The 10,620-nt window shown below is 47.5% G+C and overlaps 1 protein-coding gene across 1 annotated transcript; it reads left to right on the forward strand.

The window, feature by feature from the left end:
- Positions 1 to 2,462: 2,462 nt before the first annotated feature.
- On the forward strand, positions 2,463 to 10,019 carry LOC124158156 (mucin-2-like). Its single transcript, XM_046533340.1, has 7 exons — positions 2,463 to 2,787; positions 4,498 to 4,706; positions 5,493 to 5,930; positions 6,003 to 6,236; positions 6,513 to 7,122; positions 7,576 to 7,933; positions 9,131 to 10,019. The coding sequence occupies exons 1-7, from the start codon at positions 2,463 to 2,465 to the stop codon at positions 10,017 to 10,019; spliced, it is 3,063 nt and encodes a 1,020-aa protein (XP_046389296.1).
- The last annotated feature ends 601 nt before the right edge of the window (positions 10,020 to 10,620 follow it).

The following is a 10,620-nucleotide window of genomic DNA, read 5'->3' on the forward strand; positions in this document are numbered from 1 at the left end:
TGAAATACGTACTCCAGGAGTAATAATCTTACGATTTAGGCAATAAAAAGTAATAGGAAACCACCCTATTGCCAGTATATCATTGCCAGGTATCATCTCGTGCGTATTGTTACCAAGCCAAAATGTTAAATAATACCGGAATTTAAAATATTACGCAGCAAAATGTGCGAAAATAAGTCAATCATGCTCTAAATAAATTTGAAATAATGAAGCGATGTATCCATGGTCATTTATCCAGCAAAACTTCAATGTTACTCAAATTTTATTGACAAAAAAACTCCTTGAGGAAGTGCACTGCCCCAATTAAGTGTATGTAAATTGTAATATGCCTCTTCTATTACCAATAAGAAAATCATTAAATAGCCGTATAACTTTCATTGTTCCACATAATATGAATAATTAAAATATGGTAACGGCTCTTGCCCATAAAGTATTACGGCCTTCAAATTTTATTTCCTCACTCGGAATACACGTAAATAAATTATAACATGCACTCAACGATCACGAGTGACGTTAAAAGTTATCTGGAACATTTATTTATGACAACTGTTATTCCAACGGATTGGTCTAGCCATGCTATTTAAATAGCTTCAACTCAGTGAATCGGGAGGGCACATTCATACATTATAATCTAGTATTTAAACAACCACAGCCACCAGCAACGATCTCTCACGCTTCATATAGCTTCATACAGGGTGACAGTTGGCAGTTTACATTTCGGAAGTTTGGAAGGCGAAAATTTTGAGTATTATCAAATGACCCAAAACTATTTTGCAAATAAAATTTATTATGGACATAACATCATTAGATAAAAGGTGGATTAATATTTCGATACTTTTATCTGAAGGATGCTGAGGGAACACTATTGGATGCTTACCGGGCTCCTCATCCTGATGGTACACGAGGGATTCGGAAATGTTGCTGGGCCTCAAAGTAGTCTCCTAGCAAATAATAAAGGTGCGTAACTTAACACATTTTGTAAATTCTATCAAACTAGTCATCAAAGGCTAATAAAATACTAAGCGATGATGAACGCTCACTTTGTGAGAGGAAGATTTTGGCTGCAATACGCCATTTATTTATCATCCGATGCAGGTCTTCGAGCATGTTAGCATTAAATGCGTAGCTAGGGTAAAATATTAGTCTTTGCGTCAAAAAGACCTTCAAAAACTCCACACCTATCTTCTTCACCGTGGCTACCCCGAAAAACTTTTGATGAATAAAATTTTAAAAAACCTGCTATTTCCAATAAACCCCGCTCTGACAAGCATTGCTCTTCTTCTCTGCTCACTACCTACTTTCCTGGTGCTCATGTGCTACAAAACATATTGAAGGACTTGTACCCCATCCTTTCCAAATACAAGTCCACCTCTCAGATTTTCCCTTCCACTCCTCGGATCACATTTAAGAGACCACCGAATTTAAATACCATATTTAAAGCCACCCGCCCTCTTCAAAAGTCGCAGTCAGTCACTATCTCCACACCCTCACCTTGCAATCGTCCCAGGTGTAAAACCTGCAAGATATTCTCTCCACCCCCTGCCTCTTTTCTCCCCAAGGTTAAATGCCTACCGATTTTCCCCTCCACTACTTGTACTTCCACCAACATCATCTACCTTTTTCATGTAATTTCTGCCCCGCTTTCTATATCGGCCAATTCACTACCCCCCTCAACCTCAGAATTAACAATCATCGCGCCTCCTGTTGTCCATCGTCTCCCCCACTCCTCTTTACCAGTTCCTACACGTTGTCTGTCACACGACTCCATCTTCAATCAATGCTACAAAGTATCTATTATCGCCTCCCTACCTCCCAAGGAGTCCGCCCTCAATCTCTACACCCTCAAATTGGCTTGCATTTGGCACTATCAAGCCAATAGCTTTCTGGGTTTGAACGTAGCATCCTAACGTCTATTCCTAACCCCCTCCCCATACATCTCTCCCTTTCCCCTCTTTTCACTTTTCCAACACTCTCCTTCCCTCACCATTCTTACTTAAGCTGAGGAAGAAGTCTCAAGTGCTTCGAAAGCTTCGAGTTTATTTTTCCAGTGTGAGTGTTTCTGTTTTGTGTATCTGTGTTTATTCATATTGACTTGAAGTATTTGTATATCCACATTCCCGAAAATATAACATATAGGACCGGTTGCATTATATCTAATTGGCGTTAAACGGTAAGTAATGCAGCCAACACCTAGTATGAACAATGTTAGCAAGTGACATAAAAACGGTATTAAGACAAATATATATAGAAAGCATACAAAAAATAAGTTAATTAATCACGCAAGAGTGTGATAACTTAATTACAAAAATTAGAAATATTATGACTATGAAAGCCACGAAAACTAAAAATCTAAATAATTGATTCTATGAACACAATTTCTTCCCACAGCTATACCGGATATGTATGACACAGATGCCATAGACCAGCCAAGATTCTTTTTTCATAAAAAAAATCGGAATGTAATGAAAAAAATAAAAAAACTATACCAAATTCAACCAAAAGAACCCACAACTATCATTACTACCACTGAAAGACCAACGACTTCAACTACTCAGCCAACTACAACGACGACAATATCGACCACATCCACAAGGGCACCAACCTCCACTTCCGTAGTGTCCACCACGACCCCAACGTCGACGACTACCGCTCCGCCAACAACAACCGTTTCTACAACCACATCTAAGCCATCGACTACCACCTCCACTACTGCGACAACCACGACTTCAATAACAACTTCTACGGCATCACCGACTACCACCACTTTGACCACTACTACCACCGATAGCCCAAACTCTTCCACTACTCAGCCAACTACCACGACGACAATACCATCCACATCCACCATTGGACCAACTTCAACTCCCACAGTGACCACCACCACGCCAACGTCGACGACTACTGATCCGTTAACAACAACCGTTTCCACAACCTCATTTGAGCCATCCACTACCACCTCCACTGCTGCGACGACCACGACTTCAGCAACTACTTCTACGGCATCACCGACTACCACCACTTTGACTACTACTACCACCAAAAGCCCAACCATTTCCACTACTCAGCCAACTACCACGATGACCATCTCAACCACATCCACCATTGCACCAACATCCACTTCAAAAGTGTTTACCACCACGCCAACGTCTACGACTACCGCTCCGTCAACAACAACCGTTTCCACAACCTCATCTGAGCCATCGACTACCACCTCCACTGCTGCGACGACCACGACTTCTGAAACTACTTCTACGGCATCACCGACTAGCACCACTTTGACTACTACTACCACCGAAAGCCCAACCACTTCCACTAATCAGCCAACTATCACGACTACCATATCATCAACATCCACCAGCGCACGAACCTCCACTTCCGCAGTGTCCACCACCACGCCAACGTCTACGGCTACCACTCCGTCAACAACAACCGTTTCCACAACCTCATCAGAGCCATCGACTACCACCTCCACTGCTGCGACGACCACGACTTCTGAAATTACTTCTACGGCATCACCGACTAGCACCACTTTGACTACTACTACCACCGAAAGCCCAACCACTTCCACTACCCAGCCAACTACCACGACTACCATATCATCAACATCCACCAGCGCACCAACCTCCACTTCCGCAGTGTCCACCACCACGCCAACGTCTACGGCTACCTCTCCGTCAACAACAACCGTTTCCACAACCTCATCAGAGCCATCGACTACCACCTCCACTGCTTCGACGGCCACGACATCAGTAACTACTTCTACGGCATCACCGACTACCACAACTTTGACCACTACTACCACCGAAAGCCCAACCACTTCCACTACTCAGCCAACTACCACGACTACCATATCATTAACATCCACCAGTGCACCAACCTCCACTTCCGCAGTGTCCACCACCACGATAACGTCTACGACTACCTCCCCGTCAACAACAACCGTTACCACAACCTCATCTGAGCCATTGACTACCACCTCCACTACTTCAACGGCCACGACTTCAGAAACTACGTCTACGGCATCACCGACTACCACCACTTTGATCACTACTACCACCGAAAGCCCAACCACTTCCACTACTCAGCCAACTACCACGATGACCATATCATCCACATCCACCAGCGCACCAACCTCCACTTCCACAGTGTCTACCAACACGCCAACGTCTACGACTACCGCTCCGTCAACAACAACCGTGTCCACAACCTCATCTGAGGCATCTACTACCACCCCCACTGCTCCCACGACGACGACTTTATTAACTACTTCTACGGCATCACCGACTACCACCACTTTGACTACTGCTACCACGGAAAGCCCAACCACTTCCACTACTCAGCCATCTACCACGATGACCATGTCAACCACATCCACCATTGCACCAACATCCACTTCCACAGTGTTTTCCACCACGCCAACGTCTACGACTACCGCTCCGTCAACAACAACCGTTTCCACAACCTCATCTGAGCCATCGACTACCACCTCCACTGCAGCGACGACCACGACTTCTGAAACTACTTCTACGGCATCACCGACTAGCACCACTTTGACTACTACTACCACCGAAAGCCCAACCACTTCCACTACTCAGCCAACTACCACGACTACCGTATCATCAAGATCCACCAGCGCACCAACCTCCACTTCCACAGTGTCTACCACCACGCCAACGTCTACGACTACCACTCCGTCAACAACAACCGTGTCCACAACCTCATCTGAGGCATCTACTACCACCCTTACTGCTCCCACGACCACGACTTTATTAACTTCTTCTACGGCATCACCGACTACCACCACCTTGACTACTGCTACCACCGAAAGCCCAGCCACTTCCACTACTCAGCCAACTACCACGATGACCATCTCAACCACATCCACAATTGCACCAACATCCACTTCCACAGTGTTTACCACCACGCCAACGTCTACGACTACCGCTCCGTCAACAACAACCGTTTCCACAACCTCATCTGAGCCATCGACTACCACCTCCACTGCAGCGACGACCATAACTTCTGAAACTACTTCTACAGCATCACCGACTAGCACCACTTGGAGTACTACTACCACCGAAAGCCCAACCACTTCCACTACTCAGCCAACTACCACGACTACCATATCATCAACATCCACCAGCGCACCAACCTCCACTTCCGCAGTGTCCACCACCACGCCAACATCTACGACTACCGCTCCGTCAACCACAACCGTGTCCACAACGTCATCTGAGGCATCTTCTACCACCCTTACTGCTCCCACGACCACGACTTTTTTAACTTCTTCTACGGCATTACCGTCTACCACCACTTTGATCACTACTACCACCGAAAGCCCAACCACTTCCACTACTCAGCCAACTACCACGATTACCATCTCAACCACATCCACCATTGCACCAACATCCACTTCCACAGTGTTTACCACTACGCCAACGTCTACGACTACCGCTCCGTCAACAACAACCGTTTCCACAACCTCATCTGAGCCATCGACTACCACCTCCACTGCAGCGACGACCACGACTTCTGAAACTACTTCTACGGCATCACCGACTAGCACCACTTTGACTACTACTACCACCGAAAGCCCAACCACTTCCACTACTCAGCCAACTACCACGACTACCATATCATCAACATCCACCAGCGCACCAACCTCCACTTCCGAAGTGTCCACCACCACGCCAACGTCTACGACTACCGCTCCGTCAACAACAACCGTTTCCACAACCTCATCAGAGTCATCGACTACCACCTCCACTGCTTCGACGGCCACGACATCAGTAACTACTTCTACGGCATCACCGACTACCACCACTTTGACCACTACTACCACCGAAAGCCCAACCACTTCCACTACTCAAACATTTACTACGACGACCATATCATCAACATCCACCAGCGCACCAACCTCCACTTCCACAGTGCCCACCACGTCGCTAACGTCTACGACTACCACTCCGTCAACAACAACCGCTTCCAAAACCTCATCTGAGCCATCGACTACCACCTCCACTGCTGCGACGACCACGATTTCAGAAACTACTTCTACGGCATCACCGACTACCACTACTTTGACTACTACTACCACCGAAACCCCAACCACTTCCACTACTCAGCCAACTACCACGACGACCATATCATCTACATCCACCAGCGCACCAACCTCCACTTCCACAGTGTCGACCACTACGCCAACGTCTACGACTACCGCTCCGTCAACAACAACCGTGTCCACAACCTCATCTGAGCCATCCACTACCACCTCCACTGCTGCGACGACCACGACTTCAGAAAATACTTCTGCGGCATCACCGACTACCACCACATTGACCACTACTACCACCGAAAGCCCAACCACTTCCACTACTCAGCCACCTACGACGACTACCATATCATCAACATCCACCAGCCCACCTACCTCCCCTTCCACAGTATCCACGACAACGCCAAGGTCTACAACTACCGCTCCGTCAACAACAACCGTGTCCACTACCTCATCTGAGGCATCTACTACCACCCCCACTACGTCGACGGCCACGACTTCAATAACAACTTCTACGGCATCACCGACTACCACCACTTCGTCTACTACTACCACCGAAACCCCAACCACTTCCACTACTCAGCCTACTACCACGACTACCATATCATCAACATCCACCAGCGCACCAACCTCTACTTCCGCAGTGTCCTCCACCACGCCAACGTCTACGACTACCGCTTCGTCAACAACAACCGTTTCCACAACCTCATCTGAGCCATCGACTGCCACCTCCACTACGTCGACGGCCACGACTTCAATAACAACTTCTACGGCATCACCGTCTACCACCACTTTGACCACTACTACCACCGAAAGCCCAACCACTTCCACTACTCAGCCAACTACCACGACTACCATATCATCCACATCCACCAGCGCACCAACCTCTTCTTCCACAGTGTCGACCACAACGCCAACGTCTACGACTACCGCTCCGTCAACAACAACCGTTTCCACAACCTCATTAGAGCCATCGACTACCACCTCCACTGCTTCGACGGCCACGACTTCAGTAACTACTTCTACGGCATCACCGACTACCACCACTTTGACCACTACTACCACCGAAAGCCCAACCACTTCCACTACTCAGCCAACTACCACGACTACCATATCATCAACATCCACCAGTGCACCAACCTCCACTTCCGCAGTGTCCTCAACCACGCTAACGTCTACGACTACCTCTCCGTCAACAACAACCGTTTCCACAACCTCATCTGAGCCATCGACTACCACCTCCACTGCTGCAACGACCACGAATTTAGAAACTACGTCTACGGCATCACCGACTACCACCACTTTGACCACTACTACCACCGAAAGCCCAACCACTTCCACTACTCAACCATTTACTACGACGACCATATCATCAACATCCACCAGCCCACCAACCTCCACTTCCACAGTGTCCACCACGTCGCTAACGTCTACGACTACCACTCCGTCAACAACAACCGCTTCCAAAACCTCATCTGAGCCATCGACTACCACCTCCACTGCTGCGACGACCACGATTTCAGAAACTACTTCTACGGCATCACCGACTACCACTACTTTGACTACTACTACCACCGAAACCCCAACCACTTCCACTACTCAGCCAACTACCACGACGACCATATCATCTACATCCACCAGCGCACCAACCTCCACTTCCACAGTGTCGACCACTACGCCAACGTCTACGACTACCGCTCCGTCAACAACAACCGTGTCCACAACCTCATCTGAGCCATCGACTACCACCTCCACTGCTGCGACGACCACGACTTCAGAAACTACTTCTGCGGCATCACCGACTACCACCACATTGACCACTACTACCACCGAAAGCCCAACCACTTCCACTACTCAGCCACCTACGACGACTACCATATCATCAACATCCACCAGCCCACCTACCTCCCCTTCCACAGTATCCACGACAACGCCAAGGTCAACAACTACCGCTCCGTCAACAACAACCGTGTCCACTACCTCATCTGAGGCATCTACTACCACCCCCACTACGTCGACTGCCACGACTTCAATAACAACTTCTACGGCATCACCGACTACCACCACTTTGTCTACTACTACCACCGAAACCCCAACCACTTCCACTACTCAGCCTACTACCACGACTACCATATCATCAACATCCACCAGCGCACCAACCTCTACTTCCGCAGTGTCCTCCACCACGCCAACGTCTACGACTACCGCTCCGTCAACAACAACCGTTTCCACAACCTCATCTGAGCCATCGACTGCCACCTCCACTACGTCGACGGCCACGACTTCAATAACAACTGCTACGGCATCACCGTCTACCACCACTTTGACCACTACTACCACCGAAAGCCCAACCACTTCCACTACTCAGCCAACTACCACGACTACCATATCATCAACATCCACCAGCGCACCAACCTCTACTTCCGCAGTGTCCTCCACCACGCCAACGTCTACGACTACCGCTCCGTCAACAACAACCGTTTCCACAACCTTATCTGAGCCATCGACTGCCACCTCCACTACGTCGACGGCCACGACTTCAATAACAACTTCTACGGCATCACCGTCTACCACCACTTTGACCACTACTACCACCGAAAGCCCAACCACTTCCACTACTCAGCCAACTACCACGACTACCATATCATCCACATCCACCAGCGCACCAACCTCTTCTTCCACAGTGTCGACCACAACGCCAACGTCTACGACTACCGCTCCGACAACAATAACCGTTTCCACAACCTCATTAGAGCCATCGACTACCACCTCCACTGCTTCGACGGCCACGACTTCAGTAACTACTTCTACGGCATCACCGACTACCACCACTTTGACCACTACTACCACCGAAAGCCCAACCACTTCCACTACTCAGCCAACTACCACGACTACCATATCATCAACATCCACCAGTGCACCAACCTCCACTTCCGCAGTGTCCTCAACCACGCTAACGTCTACGACTACCTCTCCGTCAACAACAACCGTTTCCACAACCTCATCTGAGCCATCGACTACCACCTCCACTGCTGCAACGACCACGAATTTAGAAACTAAGTCTACGGCATCACCGACTACCACCACTTTGACCACTACTACCACCGAAAGCCCAACCACTTCCACTACTCAGCCACCTACCACGACTACCATATCATCAACATCCACCAGCCCACCAACCTCCCCTTCCACAGTATCCACGACAACGCCAACGTCTACGACTACCGCTCCGTCAACAACAACCGTTTCCACAACCTCATCTGAGCCATCGACTACCACCTCCACTGCTGCAACGACCACGAATTCAGAAACTACGTCTACGGCATCACCGACTACCACCACTTTGACCACTGCTACCACCGAAAGCCCAACCACTTCCACTACTCAGCCAACTACCACGACTACCATATCATCAACATCCACCAGCGCACCAACCTCTACTTCCGCAGTGTCCTCCACCACGCCAACGTCTACGACTACCGCTCCGTCAACAACAACCGTTTCCACAACCTCATCTGAGCCATCGACTACCACCTCCACTGCTTCGACGGCCACGACTTCAGAAACTACGTCTACGGCATCACCGACTACCACCACTTTGACCACTACTACCACCGAAAGCCCAACCACTTCCACTACTCAGCCAACTACCCCGACGACCATATCATCAACATCCACCAGCGCACCAACCTCCACTTCCACAGTGTCCACCACTTCGCCAACGTCTACGACTACCCTTCCGTCAACAACAACAGTTTCTTCAACCTCAACTTCACCCTCGACTACTACCTCCACTGCTCCAACGACCACGTCTTTAACAACTACTTCCACTGTGACAACTACGACCACCGAAAATCCCACCACTACTACTACTCTACCAACTACCACTACGAATAATCTTCCAGGACCCGGGCCAGTTATTGTGGAAGGCCTACTTCCTCTTTTTCACCACTCTTTTGAAGGTTAGCTCTTACATTAAAAATTTATTTGTAATTTTCCTCTGCATAATTATCTTTAGGTTTATATACGATATGTTGTTTATTTAAATTTTTTATGTATTTCCGTTTCTTTTTTTACTTTTTGATAACAGTTTTTTCTATGTTTTTGGAAAAGCGTGCTGCCATTTATTTATTTATATTAATATCGCTATATATATTTTGTCAATCACAATGGTTTTAAAAATTTTCATATAAAATCCTTTACAAGCCTAGCTTATTCTGACTTTTCTCATGGTTAGATCTTTTTTTTATTAACTTATCACGACCTTCATAAAGTTTTGATTAATATCTGATCAAATAATTTTTTATTTTTGTTTTTCATTTGACCCTTCCTTACCATTATACATAACACATGCATTGCTTCACTAAATAATGGCATTTTTGACAGAATTTAACCAAACTTGATCCCATTATGATGCCCCTGGCGTTACAATACTAATGTAGGTAATAATACCTTCAGTGGTGTGTTGCCCCTGAATGTATGTTAATTATTGTTGTATATCATTTAGAACATATGTATGATTGATGGAGTTATTTGATAAATATCCCGGGGTATGTGTAAGAATCTCC

Source organism: Ischnura elegans, chromosome 4 (genome assembly GCF_921293095.1).
Source record: "Ischnura elegans chromosome 4, ioIscEleg1.1, whole genome shotgun sequence".
Classification (NCBI taxonomy): Eukaryota; Metazoa; Arthropoda; class Insecta; order Odonata; family Coenagrionidae; genus Ischnura; species Ischnura elegans.